The sequence below is a fragment of the Mobula hypostoma genome, chromosome 6, assembly GCF_963921235.1.
Source record: "Mobula hypostoma chromosome 6, sMobHyp1.1, whole genome shotgun sequence".
Classification (NCBI taxonomy): Eukaryota; Metazoa; Chordata; class Chondrichthyes; order Myliobatiformes; family Myliobatidae; genus Mobula; species Mobula hypostoma.
In genome coordinates, this window is record NC_086102.1 from 111,924,153 (window position 1) to 111,943,202 (window position 19,050).

The window sequence follows — 19,050 nt, forward strand, 5'->3', positions numbered from 1 at the left end:
GAGGAACTCAGCGAGCCAGGCAGCATCCATGGAGAGGAGTAAAGAGCTGACCTTTCAGGCTGAGACCCTCCATCAGGACTGGCAAGGGGAGGGGGGGAAGAAGGTGGGGGAGTGGTGGGGAACTACAATAGGGGGGAAGATAATTGAGTGGGGGGAGGTGAAGTGAGAAGCTGGGATGTGATAGACAGAAAAGGTAACGGGCTGAAGAAGTAGGAATCTGATAGGAGAGGAGAGTGGACCATGGGAGAAAGGGAAAGAGGAGGGTACCAGAGGAGAGGTGAGGAAAAGAGGAAGATAGGAGCCGCAATAGTGAATAAAAAGGAGGTACACGGGGGGGGGAGGGAGAAATTACTGGAAGTTAGAGAAATCGATGTTCATGCCATTGTTATACGGCGGGGGGGGGGGGGGGATTGAGAGCGGACCCAAATGCAAGACACAGACACTGAAGAACTAGGAATAGGACTAGGTTTATCGAGATTGCAAAGTGAGTAAGGAAGAAACGACGCTGGACATTGACACAGGCCCTGGATGAGATGAGGATTCAGGGCCTGGGCTAGGACTTGGACTAGAGACACGGGACCCGGACAGGGAACTAGGAATAAGGAGCCTGGACAAGGAACACAGAACTCCGGAACCAGAGCCTGGACAAGGACCTGGAACCTGGGTCTTGGTTGGGACTCGGAACCTGGGTCTTGACTTGGAACCAGAACCCGGGCTAGGCTAGGACTCGAGACTAGGATCTTGGCGAGGACAGGACGAGGCACCCCAGCACAGGACAAGGAATCTCCAGCACAGGACGAGAGATCTCCAGCACTGGGCTGGGTGAGGCACAGGAACTAGATGAGGACACGAAGCTCAGAGTTGGACAGAGCTGGAACACGGCGCCTGGACTTGATCTTAGAACACAGGAACACAGAGCCTTGGACGTGGACTGGACGCTCAGGGTCTTGGTTGAGGACTGGATGCTCAGAGTCTTGGATGAGGTACCCCAGGGCAGGACACGGCTCTTGGGCTAGGTTTGGCTCGGCTCTTGGACTCGGCTTGGTTGGGCTCTTGGGTACTGAGCCAGGACCCTTTCTAGGACGCAGGGCCGGGATGACTGCCGAGGGAACTGCCAAGGTAAACTGCCGAGGGACTCCCGGACTGGATGAGAACACGAAGCCTTGACTTGGACAGGACTGGAACATGGCGCCTGGAACTTGGAACACAGGAACACAGGTCACAGAGCTGGGACCCCTCCTTGGGAACAGGACTTAGGGCTGGGGCTTTACACAGAGTCAGGACCCCTCCTTGGGAACAGGACCTAGGACTGGGACTCTTCTTTGACATGAACACTAACATGGGGACACAAGGAGATAGTTCCAAACTCAACGATAGTTCCTTATCTTGGTGTGGCAAGGCTCCAGTCTCACTCCAGCAGTTGAACTTGACAAGGATGCAGGCAAGGCTTCAGAAGGAAGGGGAAGGGAACAGTCCAGCAGGGAATCCTTGGTTTGAGAGATATTTATGTGCCAGCCCAAAACGAGAATCATGTGCCTCAATTAAGGCACCCAATGGAACAAGGGAAAACAGGAAACTCAGAATAAGGAATCGACGGACTGGACCATGAACCGGAATTTGGACTTCACGGACCAGACCATGACAGCCATCAGGTTGGAGGCTACCCAGACGGAATAGTTAATATTCTACTTCCAGCCGGAGAGTGGCCTCATCGTTACGCAGTGGGGCAGTGTCGGGATGGGAATGGGAGAAATGAACGGACAGCCAAGATCCCGCCTTTTGTGGACAAGATTTATTCTGCATTCTGTTACTGAAACGTCGACTGTTTATTCCCCTGCATAGATGCTGCCTGACCTGCTGAGTTCCTCCTGCATTTTGCGTGTGTTCCAGCACCGACAGAATCTATAACGTGCGACTGCCCACCCCCCCCCCCAGGCCACAACAGATCAGGGAACACGGTAACACGGTGCAGAAGTCAAAACAGCGCCAAGCTCGGAGCCCGTCGGGAAGCGGGGAACACACTCCGGCACCCCCGGACCCGCAGAACCCAGCAGAAAGCGCCGAACCCCGGACCCCGTTGCTGAATACAGAAGTGGGGTCTGTGTGAGATAGGCCGCCGTCCTCTGACCCAACTGTCAGCTCACACACCTTAAAGCAAAGCTTATCCACTCCTTAGATGCTAAAGACTGTTTCTTCCCCCTCCCACTTCAGTTCTCCAACTTCCAGCCAATCCAAGCCAGATCCCGCTACCTACCCCGATTCAGTCCCCCACCGCCTCCCAACGCGTGACCTGCCACCACTGGTCAGCCTGGGTCAGATTACCGCCCAGCTTCAGGTACGCCAAACAGCCGCTTTAACCCTGCCCGAACCTCAGCTCTCCGCCACATCCTCCGCGCGTCCGGGTCTCGGCTGCGGGCGGGGTTCTGCGGGAGCGAAGCCTCTCCCCCTACCCTTTGTAGCCGGACGGAGACTCCATGAGTTTTCGGTGCTTTCTGCCTCTGTGCCGCGAGTACGGGGAGCGGCGCGGTTACTCCGTGCGAGCTGATGTGATTATCGCCACGATCGGAGGGAGAGAAGGGGAACCCAGGCCCAGCACGACCTCTCCAAACAGTCTGCAACACAACAGACACCCCCTCTCCCCCCTCATGATGCCCCTCCGCGCTGTCAAGGAAGAACACGATCACAAAATACCGCAGGAAGAAAAAAGACTTACCTTTCGCTCGCATTTCTTGTGACATGTCAGTTTGCAAACTAGAGGGAGGAAGACAGAAAGGAAACATTAGAGGAATTCACGAAGATCCTTTAAAAAAAAACGCCTCACCTACTTAAAGAGACGACACATCAGACTAACCTCAGAGTCCTGCGAGATCCACTATCTCTCTGCGCGCACTCCCGATCACACACGCAACAAAACAGAAGTACAGTACTGGTAAAGTCAGACTCCTTGCTCAAGCTGCCAGGACCCTGCGAGGCTCGACACGCTGGCAAGCCGCCAGCACCTTCTTCCACAGGTACGCCACGGAGTGGATGTGGTCTCCCCGCCTGTAGCAGCAACGTTTAACCCTCTGCGCGGCCACGAGGAAGGCAATTTTGGGAGAGTGTAGCCTCGGGCGCTGAATATTTTTAGGAGGAAAGAGAGAGGAAGAGAGAGAGAGAGAGAGAGAGAGAGTCTGGAATCCGAAACACAAGAGATTCTGCAGATGCTGGAAATCCAGAGCAACACACACACACACACACACACACACACACACACACACACACAACGCTGGAGGAACTCAGCAGGTCAGGCAGCATCTATGGAGAGGAATAAAGAGTCGGCATTTCGGGCGGAGATCCAATATTGCTTATTGTCATTTTTCAGTACAGGAGTGTAAAGAGAATGAAATGATTGTTAATTATCGATTCAAAGCAGCATAAAATAACCACAATGAACAGAATAAAAAAGCACAATAAATATACATATAAAAGCAATCCTGTAACCCACAATTATATATTTCCGTGATGTACAGATTTATGTATATGAAATGACACTAGATGTGGATGTAGCGATGGTGGGGGGTGTGGAGGGGTGGGTTAGTGGGTGGAGGCGTTGATCAGCCTTACTGCTTGGGGGAAGTAGCTGTTTTTGAGTCTGGTGGTCCTGTTGTGGATGCTGCGTAGCCTCCTCCCTGATGGCAGTGGGACAAACAGTCCGTCAGCAGGATGAGGGGCATCCTTCATGATATTGCTGGCTTACTTTTTCCCTGCAACTTTCCGTATAAATGCCGGCAACGGTGGGCAGGCTGGTGCGGGTGATCTGTCTCACCACTAGTTTCGGAGTGGGAGACCAATACCATGGGGGCAGGATGGTCCAGTGAAGGAAGTGACAGGAGTGAGGAAGGGAGGTGGCAGGTAGGGGTATCAGAGGGCCAAAGTTGAACATCAGAATAATCTGCAACATCTATTGCCTATTACGCTGGCTCAGTCCCCTCTCCCTCGCAGACTTTCAGTGGGGGGGCGGGGTCGCTGGCACAGTGGCATACCAGCCAGTGCAGTGTTTTACAGCACCAGTGTTCAGGATTCAGGTCCCAGCGTCGTCTGTAAGGAGTTTGCATGTTCTTCCTGTCAGTGCAGGGCTTTCCCCAGGTACTCTGGTTTCCTCCCACATTCCAAAGACAGGTTAGAATCAAAATCAAGTTTATTATCACTGATATATGTGGTGACATTTGTTGATTTGTGGCAGCAGTACATAAAAATTACAATAAGAAATATAAGACCATAAGATATAGGAGCAGAATTAGGCCATTTGGCCCATCGAGTCTGCTCTGCGATTCCATCATGCTGATCCATTTCCCTCTCAGCGGAATCTCCTGCCTTCTCCCCGTATCCCTTCATGCCCTGACCAATCGAGAATCTATCAACCTCTGCCTTAAATATACCCAGTGATTTGGCCTCCTCAGCCACCTGTGGCAATGAAATCCATAGATTCACCATTCTCTGGCTAAAGAAATTCCTCCTCATCTCTGTTGTAAATGGATCTCCCTCTATTCTGAGGCTGTGTCCTCTGGAGTTAGACTTGCCCTCTGTAGGGAACATCCTCTCCACATCCACTCTATTGAGGACTTCCAACATTTGATAGGATTCAATGAGATCCCCCCTCATTCTTCTGAATTCCAGTGTGTGCAGGCCCAGAGCCATCAAACACTCCTCAAAAGGCAAGCCTTTCAATCGCAGAATCGTTCTCGTGAACCTCCTCTGAACCCTTCCCAATGTCAGCACATCTTTTTTAGATAAGGGGCCTAAAAGGCCCAAAACTGGTCACAATACTCCAAATGAGGCCTCATTGGTGCCTTATAAAGCCTCAACATCACATCCTTGCTTTTATATTCTGCCTACATTGCATTTCCCTTCCTCACCACCAACTCAACCTGCAAATTAACCTCCAGGGAATCCTGCACGAGGTCTCCTGAGCCCCTTTGCACCTCGGATTTTTGAATATTTCTCTCCTTAAAAAAATAGTCTATGCTTTTATTTCTTCTACCAAAGTGCATGACCATACACTTCTTGATGCTCTATTGCATCTGCCACTTCCTTGCCCATTCTCCTAATCTCTCTAAGTCTTTCTGCAGCCTGCCTGTGTCCTCAACACTACCTGCCCCTCCACCTGTCTACGTATCATCCTACAATTAACCACAAAGCCATCAATTCTGTCACCCAAATTATTAACATATGATGTAAAAATAATCAATCTCAACACAGACCCCTGTGGAACACCACTAGTCACCAGCATCAACCAAAAAAGTTTCCCTTTATTCCCATTCTTTGCCTCTTGCCAGTCAGCCAATGCTCTATCAATGCTAGTATCTTTCCTGTAATACCATGGGCTCCTAACTTGTTTAGCAACTCATGTGTGGCACCTTGTCAAAGGCCTTCTGAAAAATCAAACACAACATTCACCATTTCTCCTTTGAATATCCTGCTTGGTATCTCTTTCAAAGAATTCCAACAAATTAGTCAGACAAGATTTTCCCCTAGGGAAACCATGTTGAATTTGGCCTATTTTATCCTGTGCCAACGAGTACCCCAAAACCACGTCCTTAAAAATCAACTCCAACATTTTCTCAACCACTAAAGTCAGACTAATTGGCGTATAATTTCTTTTCTTCTGCCTCTCTTCCTTTTTGAAAAGTGGAGTGACATTTTTTCAATTTTCCAGTCCACCGGAACCATGCCAGAATTTATTGATTCTTGAAAGATCATTACTAATGCCTTCAGCCACGTCTTTCAGGACCTTAGTGTATAGACCATCTGGTGCAGATGATTTATCTACCCTCAGACCTTTTAGTTTCCCAAGCACCTTCTCACTAATAACAACAACTTCACCCAATTCTTCCCTTGGAACTCTGGAACTTCTGGCATTCTGCTTGTGTATTCCACAGAGAAGGCTGATGCAAAATACTTATTCAGTTCATCCGTCTTTTCTTTGTCCCCCATTACTACCTCCCCAGCATCATTTTCTAGCAGTCCCGCCTCCCTTTTATGCTTTGTATATCTGAAGAAACTTTTAGTATCCTCTTTAGTAGTATTGGCTAACTAACCTTTCATCTTTTCCTTCTTTATGACTTCCTTCAGTTGCCTTCTGTTGGTTTTTAAAAGCTTCCCACCAAATTTTGCTCTACTATATGCCCTCTGTTTGGCTTTTATGTTGGCCTTTGACTTCCCCTGTCCGCCACCGTTGCATCATCCTGCCTTTAAAATACTTCTTCTTCTTCGTTTTGTATCAATCCTGCGCCTTCTGAATTGCTCCCAGAAGTTCCAGCCATTGCTGTTCTGCTGTCATCCCTGTCAGCGTCCTCTTCCAATCAACTTTAGCCAGCTCCTCTCTCATGCCTCTGTAGTTCCCTTTACTCCACTGTAATACTGATACATCTGACTTTATCTTCTTCCTCTCAAGTTGCAGGGTGAATTATTATATTATGATCACTGACTCATAACGGTTCCTTTACCTTAAGCTCTCTAATCAATTCTGTTTCATTGCACATTGCATAACACCCAATCCAGAATAGCTGATTCCCTACTATATGTAGAGTCAGACAACTCTATATATATATATATATACAGTATATAAAATATTAGCAGTACAAAAAGAGAACAGACAAAGAAGCAGCATTCATGGGTTCGTGGTCTGTTCATAAGTGAATAAGAGTTTGCAATGTTATGTTGTCACTAGAAACATGGTGACACTTGCAGGCTGCCCCCATCAGATCCCCAGACTGTGTTTGTTATTGACACAAGTGACAAGTTTCACTGTACTGGCTGCGTGGTATGGGAACTGCAAGACATCAGAGTACAAGACCCTACCGAGGAAACTAAAAACTGCCAAGAGGATCACTGGAGTCTCCCTCCCCACTATTTGTGATGTTCACCAGGAACGTTGCAGATAAAGGGGCCCAAAGCATTACTGAGAATCCCTACAACACATCCCACAATCTCTTTGACCCACTACCATCAGGAAGAAGATACAGAAGCATCAGGACTAGGACAGTCAGTCTGGCTAACAGCTTCTTCCCCCAGGCTGGGAGACCTTGTCACCACCGAGGTCACATCACTGGGATAGCGAGCTGTTTGATATTTACTGTTTACTGTTCACCTGTGCTGCACACTGCATGCATTTTGAATTTTATTTCATTAACTTATTTGTGGTAGTATTCTGTTTTATGTTCTGTGTGTGATATGTGTTTTGTTGTTGCACTGTGGTCCGGAGGAAGGTTGTTTTGTTTGGTTGTATACACAGTATGCACAGTCAGATGACCATAAACTTGAATTTGAAAATTTTCCATTCCAGAGGCTTGCATCTTCAGTCAGAGAGCACTGAGGGAGAGGGGACCCTGTGATAGTCATCCAAGCCGATGTGTGAAACCTATACAAGGAAATTGACATTGGTGTTAGGGGCAGAAAGATCGAGGGTTATTGAGAGGGAAAGTCGCCAGTTGTGTGGCAACAGCCCTGCCTGGGACAGCAAGAAACTGCAGAGTCTTGGACACAGCTCAGCACGTGGCTGAAATCAGCCTCCACTCCATGGACTCTCGCAGCCTCAGTAACACGCACCACACGCTGGAGGAACTCGGCAGGTTGGGCAGCATCCGTGGAAATGAACAGTCAACGCTTTGGGCCGAGATCCTTCGTCAGGACTCGGCCTGAAACGTTGACTGTTCGTTTCCATGGATGCTGCCCGACCTGCCGAGTTCCTCCAGCGTGTTGGGCGTGTTGCTTTGACCCCAGCATCTGCAGAGTATCTTGTGTTTACACAGCCTCAGTAAAGTAGCCAACCTAATCAAAGACCCTGTCCACCTTGGACATTCTGTCCTCCTTCCTTCCCACCAGGCAGGAGATACAAAAGTACATACCACCAGGCTAAAAGACAGCTGCTACCCCACTGTTATCAGACTCTGAAGTGGTTCCCAAGTGCAATAACATGGATCTTGACCTCACAACCTACCTCATTCTGGCCTTGTACCTTACTGTCTGCCTGCACTGTACCTTCTCTGTAGCTGCTACACTTTATTCTGCATTGTTATTGCTTTACCTTGTTCTACGTCAGCGCACTGTGTCTGTATGAAGAGTCTGCAAGACAAGCTTTTCACTGTATCTCAGTGCACCTGACAATAATGAAACCATTTTACCAGTTTGGAACATGGACTGAATTTGGATGGTGAGCCGTGATTGTATTAACTCAGTGGGCCGAATGGCCTCACTTGCTCCTGAAGAGTCATGATAAAGGGTGTAGGCCTGACGCATCAATCGTTTATTCCCCTCCCTAGATGCTGCCTGACTTGCTGAGTTATTGAGGCATTCCGTGTGTGGTTTTGCTGTTGTTTGGTTGCTTGTCGTGTTCTGTGTTGTTCTGCTGGACATTGTGGGCGTGCTGTGTTTGTGCTGGAGTGTGTGGCAACTCAAGCACGTCCTTAGGGTGTGTTGGTGTTAGCACAAACTGCACATTTCTCCGTATGTTTCCTTGTACGTTTGATAAAGAAGGAGGAGGAGAAGATGGCAGCGTGACGGCAGTGCGCGCGGCCACTCCGGTGGTGAATATCTGTTATCCGTCAAGTAGGGGACCGTGCACAATCCTGAATTGACGGAGACGGACGTGAGAGTACGGAGGAACATCTGGAAAACTTCTGAAATGCCCGCTTCGCTGCCGCTGTTACTGTGTGGTAACCGGAATCTCCGGAGCAGAAAGCCCCGAAATCCTTGGCTTTGCGTGTTTCAGCGGCCGGGGTGAGGTTGAAGGCGCTCAGCAGAGGATGGCGCTCGGGAGGCTGTGTCGGAGAGTCTGGTCGGAAGCTCAAAATTTTCTGATGGATGGACTCAGTGTCGGCTGTGGTCGGCTGCTTCCAAGGCATCGGCAAGTTGATGGTGCCTGGAGGTTTATGGCAGGGAGTTTCTCCCTTTTAGTCATAGTCATAGTCATAGTCATACTTTATTGATCCCGGGGGAAATTGGTTTTCGTTACAGCTGCACCATAAATAATTAAATAGTAATAAAACCATAAATAGTTAAATAGTAATATGTAAATTATGCCAGGAAATATGTCCAGGACCAGCCTATTGGCTCAGGGTGTCTGACCCTCCAAGGGAGGAGTTGTAAAGTTTGATGGCCACAGGCAGGAATGACTTCCTATGACGTTCTGTGTTGCATCTCGGTGGAATGAGTCTCTGGCTGAATGTACTCCTGTGCCCACCCAGTACATTATGTAGTGGATGGGAGACATTGTCCAAGATGGCATGCAACTTGGACAGCATCCTCTTTTTTGCTGCCTGCTATCCGGGACTCGGGAGTTGATCGACTCGGGGACTTTGAGACTTTATTTACCGTGCCCATGGTTTGTTCTTCATCAAATTATGGTATTGCTTTGCACTGCTCTAACTATATGTTATAATTATGTGGTTCTGTCAGTGTTAGTCTTTGGTTTGTCCTGTTTTCTGTAATATCACTGCGGAGAAACATTGTATCATTTCTTAATGCATGTATGCATTTCTAAATGACAATAAAAGAGGACTGAGTGTTCTCATAATCTAATCTAATCTAAATAAATGAATCTGAAATGCACATGGACTTGGTGAACGTGGGAGAAGGAATGGGCGGAGCCCTATCTTACCCTACTCTTCCCACACTTGAACACCTTTCACTGCCCAGACCTACCAGCTAACGGACAAGGGTCGGGGGGGGGGCGCTGGCCTATGATGGGGCAGAATCACCCTCTGGTGACTTCAGGTGAGGGTGGAACTCACCCAGAACTTATGAGACCTGGTCGAAGATTCTCAGCAACATCAGCCGGGCTGGGCTGATCAAGCAATGGCACACGTTCACCCACAGGGTGGTGGGTATATGGAACGAGCTATGAAGGGAACTGAGTGAGACAGACACATTAATGACATTCAAACCAGCACTCCTACTTTCGGAGGAAGCTGAAGAGAGATGCACTATGCACATCTATGCTCACCTCGTTCTACAGCCTGACAGGCTGTATCACGGCTTGGTACGGAAACTGGACTGTGGCAGACAGGAGGGCTCTACAGCAGACAGTCAAAACTACCCAATACATCACTGGCCGTCAAGGACACGTATACAGAAAGGTGCTGGAAAAAAGCCAGAAACACCATAAAGGATCTCGCCCAGCCTGTTTGTCCCACTCCCATCAGAGAGGTGGCTACACAGCATCCATGCCAGACTCAAAACCAGTTCCTTTCCCCAAGTAGTAAAGCTGATCAACACCTCCTCCCACTAACTACTTTATCATAGCTTACCAACCATCTCATGTTCAGACATTCCTGTGCTGCCGCAGATCTGCGGTAACAATTATTGTGCTCTCCTTTACACTTGTGTACAGGAAATGACATTAAACAACCTTGAATCTTAAAAAACTGAAATATTGAAATTGTATACCATTATAACTCTTCTTGCATTGCAAACAAATAATTAAGAAAAATAAAATGTGAGTTGTGAATCTTGAGAAGGTAGTTGAACAGGTACACGAGTAGGAAAGGTTTAGAGAGAACTGGCCAAATGTGGGGAGTTGACTTGAGCTCGGATGGAAGGCTTGGTCACTTTTCCCGAATGATTAGCTGTATTTGTCACACATGCTGATTATTGACTACAGGAGGATGAAACCGGAGGACCATGAGCCAATCTTCCTCAGAGGTGAGGAGGATCGGCAATTCAACATTCCTCAGCGTCATCATTTCGGAGGGTCTGCCCCAGGTCCATCTCATAGAAAGCGAGGCAGCACCCCTGCTTTCTTACACGTCTGCACAGATTCAGCACGTCATTGAAAACTTCTATAGATTCACAGTGGAGAGTATCCTGACTGGTTAAACCATGGGCTGGTATAGGAACAACAGGCAATAGACAATAGGTGCAGGAGTAGGCCATTCAGCCCTTCAAGCCAGCACCGCCAATCACTGTGATCATGGCTGATCATCCACAATCAGTACCCCGTTCCTGCCTTCTCCCCAAACACCAATGCCCTTGAACAGGAAAGCTCACAAAAAGTAGTGGATACAGCCCCGTCCATCACAGGTAAAGCCCTCCCCGCCATTGAGTACATCTACCAGTAATGCTAACACAAGAAGACAGCATCCATCATCAAAGACAACCACCATCCAGGCCGTGCTCTCTTCTCGCTGCTGCCATTGAGGAGGAGGTACAGGAGCCAAAGGTCCCACAGCAGCAGGTTCAGGAACAGTTGTTACCCTACAACCATCAGGCTCCTGAACCAGTGTGGATAACTTCACTCACCTCAACACTGAACTGATTCCACAACCTAGGGACTCACTTTCAAGGACTCCACAACTCATGCTCTCAGCATTATTTATTACTGATTTATTATTATTCAGTTTTTCTTTTTGTATTTGACCAAATTGTTGTCTTTTTGTTGTTTGTCTGTCTTTGTTAGATGTGTTTCTTTGCAGTTATTGTGAATGCCTGCAAGAAAATGAATCTTAGGATGGTATATGATGACAGATATGTACTTTGATCATTAATTTACTTTGAGCTTTGCTGTACATTGAACATACAATGAAAAGCATGGTCTGCATCACTGACCAACACAGTCCGAAGACATACTGGGGGCAGCCTCAAGTATCACCATGTTTCTGGATCTAACCTAGCACGCCCACAACTTACTAACCCTAGCCCATACGTCTTTAGAATGTGGGAGGAAACTGGAGCACCCGGAGAAAACCCATGTAGTCACGAAGAGAACTCCGAACAAACCCCTTACAGAGAGCAGCAGAAATCGAACCCCGATCTTACAGCCAATGTTGTGAAAGCACTACGTTAACCACTTCCCTACCCTGCCACCCTCGGGCCAATGCTCCATGACTGCATAACATTTGGACTGCAGTGGTTACGATGTAAGAAATTGCTGGACCAACTCGTGCCCAGCAAGACCACATAAACAGCAATAGGGTAGCACGCTCAAAATGCCGGAGGAGTCTGGCAGGTCAGGCAGCATGGTGGTGTAACGGTTAACAAATGGTATTATAGTGCCAACAACCTGGGTTCAACTCCCGCCACTGTCTGTAAGGAGTTTGTACGTTCTTCCCGTTACCGTGTGGGTTTCCTCCGGGTACCACGGTTTCCTCCCACATTCCAAAGATGTACAGGTTAATAGGCGAATAGGTCACATGGTGTAGTTAGGCAACACAGGCCTGCTGGGCCAGAGGGGCCTGTTACCGTGCTCTATCTCTAACTAAAATAAATAAATTATAAATTACTAATAATAGTAATTCTTAAAACAGTCAATGGTTCGGGCAGAGATCCTTCATCAGGCCTGAAGAAGATGGTGGGTGTGTGGGGGAGGGAGGATGAAGTCAGAAGCTGGGCACTGATAGGTGGAAGAGCTGAAGAAGAAGGAATCTGATAGGAGAGGAGGGTGGCTCATGGGAGAAAGGGAAGGAGGGGACCCGGAGGGAGATGATGGGCAGGTATGGAGAAGAGAAGGGGTGAGGGGGGGATCCAGGATTGGGAATGGAAAATGTGAGAAAGGGGAGGGGATTAGAAATTTCCTGAAGTCGGAGAAATGGCTGTTCATGCCATCGGGTTAGAGGCTACCCAGATGGAATATGAGGTATCGTTCCTATATGGACCCGAATGACATTGGCTAAGGTATAAAGTGATGCCAGGGCTCAGGGGACCTTCAATGTTCAGCATGAAGCAGTTTGTTACCCGGCACCCCATCCACCCCACTACCCACTCCCTCCCTCCACCACTGGCACACTGTGACTGCAGAGCGCACTGTCTGTAGGGAACACTGTCTACCGACACAACTGTCTTCCCACACTGTCTCCTGTAAAAATGCCATTCCCTTCTCTCAGTTCCCTCATCTCTGCCACATCTGTTCCCAGGCTGAGGTTTTCCATTCCAGCACGTCAGAGATGTTCCCCTTCTTCAAAGAGCAGGGTTTGCCTTCCTCCACCATTGATGTTCCCCTCGCCCGCATCTCGTCCAGTTCCCCAACATCTGTGCTCACCCCATCTTCCCACCCTCTTAACAGGGGTAGAATTCCCCTTGTTCTCATTCATCACCCACGAGATTTCTCTTCATTCTTCGCAACTTTGATCATTTTCAACACTGAACACATCTTTACTTTCCCCCTACGCTCTGCTCCCTGCAGGGATCTCTCTCTCTCTCCCCGATTCCCTTGTCCATTCGTCCCTCCCTGCTGATCTCCATCCAAGCAGAAGTCTGCTCTTGCCGTTCGCCTGCTTCCGCCCCTCCATTTAGGGCCCCAAACTGTTCTTCCATGCAAGGCCACACTTCACTTGAACATTGGTGAGACCTGACACAGGTGGAGGGGCCGCTTTGTCGAGCACCTTTGCTCCATCTGCAACAAGCTGGATTTCCCAGTGACCAACCAGTTAATTCTTATCCCCAGTCCCATTCCAACATGTCGGTCCATGGCGTCCTCTTCTACCACTCTCGGAGTGGAGGAGTAATTCTTCCCTCACATCCCTTCCCTTCTCCTCACCTGTCTATCACCCGCCCCTGGTGCCCTTTCTCTTTCCTTTCCGTCCATAGTCCACTTTCCTCTCCAATCAGACTTCTACTTCTTCAGCCCTTTGCCTTTTCCACCTATCACCCCCCCCAGCTTCTTACTTTATCCCCCCCTCCAACTCATCCACTTCACTTGGCTTCGTTTATCACCTGTCAGCTTGTACTCCTTCCTCTCCTCCCAGCTTCTCATTCTGGCTTCTTCCCCCTTTCTTTCCAGTCCTGAAGCCAGAACGTTGACTGTTTATTCCTCTTCATAGATGCTGCCTGACCTGTTGTTTCTCTAGCATCTTGTGCCTGTTACTCTGGATCTCAGCATCTGCAGAATCACTTGTTTTCAATCTTATTGATATCTTTCCTGTACCACAACTGCACTCAATACCCCAACCGTGCACTCACTAACATCTCGTAGAGCTTCAACATAACGTCGCAGGAGCAGGGCATCACCACCACCCGCAGCTTCCCCTCCCAGTCACGCGCCGTCCCAACGTGAAAATCTATCACAGTTCCTTCATCGTAACTGGGTCTAAACCCTGAAACCCCTCCCCAAAGGCACCATGGGACAACCTTTACCAGAAGGACTGACGTGATTCTGGAAAGTGTCTCAACCCCACCTCCTCAGGAACAATTATAAATGCTAGAGTTGCCAGTGATGCCCAGATCTCAGAAATAAATCAATAAAACTAATAATAATACAATTTACCTTCTCCTTATGCTCAGGTGTGAGAGAGAACATCTTCCACTGTCTTAGACAAGTGCAGCCATTAACTCTAAAGCTTGAGTGAGCTAGCACCTTTCTACAGGGATCTCTCTCTCCCTCTCTCCCCCCCCCCCCATGATTCCCTTGTCCATTCATTCATCCCTCCCTCCTGATCCTTGTCCTGGCAGTTACCCCGGCAAGGGCAGGAAGTGCTGCTCTTGCCATTCATCTTATCAACAGGTGACTTGACAGAGGTGATAAGATGATAAGAGGACAGCCAGAGACTTCCTCCTAGGGTGGAAACGGTTAATGTGAGGGGGCATAATCTGATGATTGGAGGAAAGTGTATAGGATGAACATAGGTTTTTAACACAGAGAGCGGTGGGTGTGTGGAACACGCTGTCAGGCATGGTGGTAGAGGCAGGTACATTCGGGATATTTAAGAGACTCTTAGATAAATGGGTCACTTGCATCACATCAAATCAGCAGGGATTGTGCTGGGGGCAGCCTGCAAATGTAGCCACACTTCTGCTACCAACATAGCATGCCCACAACTCAGTAAGCCGAACCCACATATCATTGGACTGTGGGAGGAGACCCACATGGTCCCGGGGAGAAGGTACAAACTCCGTGCAGAGGGTGGCGAGAATTGAGTCAAAGATCAATCATCACTGGCACTGTAAATCACCGCAGGACTGTACAGTGGGGATGAACAGAGGAGCCTTGGGCTCTAAGGAGAATGGGTGAAGAAGGCAAACAGCATGCTGGACGGGGCATAGAATCAGGGAGTCATGTTGCGGCCACGTGGAAATCTCGTTAGGCTGCACACGGAGAGTTGTGTGCTACTCTGGCCTCATTGCAGGAAGGGTACGGGGGCTTTGGAGAGGGTGCAGAAGAGATCCATCAGGATGCTGCCTGGATTCGAGGGTTTGAGCTATAAGGAGAGATTGGACACACCGAGACTGTTCTCTCTGGAGCAAAGGAGAATGAGAGATGACTTGGTAGGGGTTTATAAGATTATGAGAGGCATAGATAGAGTGGACAGCCTTTTTCCCAGGGTGGAAATGGCTAATACAAGGGGGCATATTTCTAAGGTGGTTGCAGGAGGGATAAGTGAGAGACAGGATTTTCTACACAGAGTGGTGGGTGATGGTAGAGGCAGATATATTAGTGATATTAAACAGACTCTTAGAGAGGCGTGTGGATGATAGAAAAATGGAGGGCTATGTAGGAGGGAAGAGCTAGGCTAAAATGTTAGAGGATATGCATTTACAGCGGGGGGAGGTTAAGAAGATGTGTTTTATATGGAGAGGGTGGTGGGTATCTGGGACGGGCTGCCAGGAGTGACGGTGGATGCAGACCTATAATGAGGCTGTTGGCCAGGCACAGGAATGTACCGGGAAAGGAGGGAATAGCGGGACACCACAGTAGAGTAGTGGTTAGCGCAGTCATCTTACAGCGCCAGCTACCACCCATTGGAGCTTGTCTGTAAGGAGTCAATATGCCCCTCCGCAAGATCATGTGGCTTTCCTCTGGGAGCTCCTGTTCCCTCTCACATCCCAAAGACATACAGATGTGGAACCGCGGCGATGCTCGCGGGCTGCCCCCAGCACGACCCGCGCTGGTTTACCTTGACGCAAATCACATTTTAATGTATGCGTGACAAATAAAACTGACAGGCTGAAGAGATTTTGTTTAATGGGACCTTGTGTTCAGTACAGGCCTTGGGGGCTGAAGGCTCTGTTCCTGTTGCAAGCTAGTGTTTGTTTCCAAGAAGCGGTTTAGCCAATGGGCCGAGTGTTGTGCGGGGAGCTGCAATACCTGCAGTTCTGGAAAGCATTTGGTGAAATGTCAGAGCAGTGACGTGTGGCGAGAAGGTTGGATGGGGATGTTTGCTGAAGAAATTCAGAATCAGGTTCATTTATTGATCACATGTACATCAAAACATTCAGTGAAATTCGTTGTTAGCTTTAACAACCAACACAGCCTAAGGATGCGCTGGGGGCAGCCCGCACAGCGTGCCCAAAATGTTCAGCAGAACGAAGCAACAACATGAAACTAGTTCCTTTCCCAACCTCTCACCTGCTCTCACACGTAGGCAGGCCTCCAACTCCAGGTCAGGCTGCCTCCAGGCCTCCAGTCCTTGACCCCAGACTCACAGACTCTCACCCTCGGGTGTCAGGACCACCCAGTCTCGTGTTGTGGAGGAGCCAAGCACCAGGCCTCCGGGCCTTCTCTGTGACAGGCCAATCCCGGAGTCAGACACCCTCCACAACGAGAGTAACTGAAGGTTCATTCCTGGTTCAATCATTAGTAACAGAGAGTTACTAATTACTCTGAACCAGGCGAGCACACTTACGGGACAGGGTAACCATTCCTGTCCACAATACGTGACTGATTATTAAACCAGCCGAGAGGGTTACGCATGAACAGGGAACCAAGACGCCCTGACTTTCCATGAACCCAGAAGGCCAAGGGACAGTGGCCACACACTAAGTTTTCACAGCTCACAAGTCCTTGAGTGTAAACATTACTGCAACTCACAGTAGGGTCACTGTCTCTCCATCAGGATAGTAACGTGGGGGAGTGCGGTGGGGGCCAGACTCCACCTCCCAGTCAGGGCCACAGCCAGCCTCTACTAAGATGATCTGGCACTCAGTGTGTTCACCTTCATCTACTGGAAAGCAGATCCCGCACTCATAGAGTTATACAGCTCTGGAACAGGCTCTTCAGCCCAACTAGTCCATGCTATCCAACAGGGTCGTCTCTAAATCGGAGAGTCATAGAGCATCACAGCAGAGAAACAATATGTAGTCTGGCCAAGAGGAGAGGCCATACTGGATCTGGCACTAGCAATGAACCTGGTCAGGTTTCAGATCTCTCGGTGAGTGAGCGTCTTGGTGGGCCAGTCTTGACCATAGTCTTGGACAGGGACAGGAGCAGAGGGTGTGGGGGAGTATTTACCTGAAGGAGAGGGAATTATGCAGGAACTTGGGAGCACAAATTGGGAACGGATGTACTCTGGAAATACACTTTGGAAATGTGGAGGATGTTTAGGGAGCGCTTGGCTGGGGGCTCCGGAAAGGTTTGTCCAATTGAGGCAGGGAAAGGTGAAGGAACTGTGGCTGACAAGAGAAGTAGAAGATCTAGTCAAGAGGAGGAAAGAAGTTTACCTAAGCTCTAGGAAGCAAGGATCGGACAGGGCTGTAGAGAGTTACGAGGTAGCCAGGAAAGGGCTGCGGCATGGAAAAACAGGAGCTAGGATGGGGAATGAGAAAATCCTTGGTGGGTACCGTCAAGGAAAAGGCTTCACTAGCCATTAGTATCAGAAGGCTGGAGGGCGGCAAATGTTATTCCATTGTCCAGGAGAGATAATCTTGGGAATTATAGACCAGTAAGTCTTACGTCAGTGAAAGGGAAACTACTGGAGAGGATTCTTCCAGACAGGATTTAAAAGCATTTGGAGAAACATAGTCTGATTAGGGATAGTCAGCATGGCTTTCTGAGGGACAGGTCATGCCTCCTGAGCCTGATTGAATTCTTTGAGCATGTGACAAAGCGCAGTGATGAAGGTAGAGCACTGGATGTGGTGTATATGGATTTTAGTAAGGCAATTGATAAGAGTTCCCCACAGTTGGCTCATTTAGAAAATCAGGAGGCATGGCTGTGTGGATTCAGGATTAGAATACTCAGAGTGTGGAGAGGGGTACTATATGGAGTGTACTCCGTCTGAAAGTTGGTGACCAGTGGAATTCCAGATCTGTTCTGGGACCCCTGCTGTTTGTGATTTTCATAAGTGACTTGGATGAGGAAGTGGAAGGGCGGGTGAGTAAGTTTGCAGATAACACAAAGGTTGGTGGAGTTGTGGATGGTGTGGAACGTTGTCATCGGTTACAATGGGATATTGATAGGATGCAGAGCTGGGCTGAGAAGTGGCAGATGGAGTTCAACCCAGAAAAGTGCGAAGCAGTACACTTTGGAAGGGTAGTTAAGAAAGCTTATGGTGTGCTGGCCTCTATTAGCTGCAGGATTGAGTTCAAGAGCTGTGAGGCAATGTCTATAAAAGCTTGACTAGGCCTCACTTGGAGTATTGTGTTCCATTCTGGTTGAAGGATGTGGAAGCTCTCGAGAGGGTGCAGAGCAGGTTTACCAGGATGCTGCCTGGATTAGAGAGCACATCTTATCAGGATAGATTGAGTGAGATAGGCCTTTTCTCTTCGGTGTGAAAGGGGATAAAAGTTGACAAGGGAGGATGAGAGGCGGCTTGATAGAGGTGTACAAGAGGTATAGATCGAGTAGACAGCCAGAGACCTTTTCCCAGGGTGGAAATGGCTAATATGAGGGACATAATTTTAAGGTGTTTTGATGAAAGTATGGGGGAGATGTCACAGAGCATGGAGTGTGCTTGGAACACACCGCCGGGGGTGGTGGTGGAGGCAGATACAACAGGGACATTTAAGAGACTTAGATAGGCGCATGAATGATAGAAAATGGAGGGTTGTGTGAGAGGGAAGGTTTAGATTGATCTTAGAATGGGTTGACGTTTCAGTACAACATTGTGGGTCAGAATCAGAATCAGGTTTAATATCACCGGCATATGGCATAAAATTTGTCAACTTTGTGGCAGCAGTACACAATGAAATGCATGATAAATACAGAAAAACTGAATTACACTGATTATATATGTATGTGTCTATTAAATAGTTAAATAAGCAGTGCAAAGACAAATAAAAAAAGTGGTGAGGTGGTGTTCATGGGTTCAATGTCCATTCAGGAATCCGATGACAGAGGGGAAGAAGCTGTTCCTGAATCACTGA

The 19,050-nt window shown here is 48.5% G+C and overlaps 1 protein-coding gene across 5 annotated transcripts in view; it reads right to left on the minus strand.

The window, feature by feature from the left end:
- Positions 1–19,050, minus strand: part of tns1b (tensin 1b) — a 392,135-nt gene that overhangs the window by 317,374 nt on the left and 55,711 nt on the right. For 3 of the 5 annotated variants that reach the window (XM_063051466.1, XM_063051470.1, XM_063051471.1), the window contains exon 3: positions 2,714–2,751. In XM_063051466.1, the coding sequence (XP_062907536.1) occupies positions 2,714–2,751 (38 nt within the window). Of the gene's footprint in view, positions 1–2,713; positions 2,752–2,851; positions 2,991–19,050 lie in introns of those variants that run through there. The other 2 variants (XM_063051474.1, XM_063051473.1) reach the window with 1 other exon arrangement.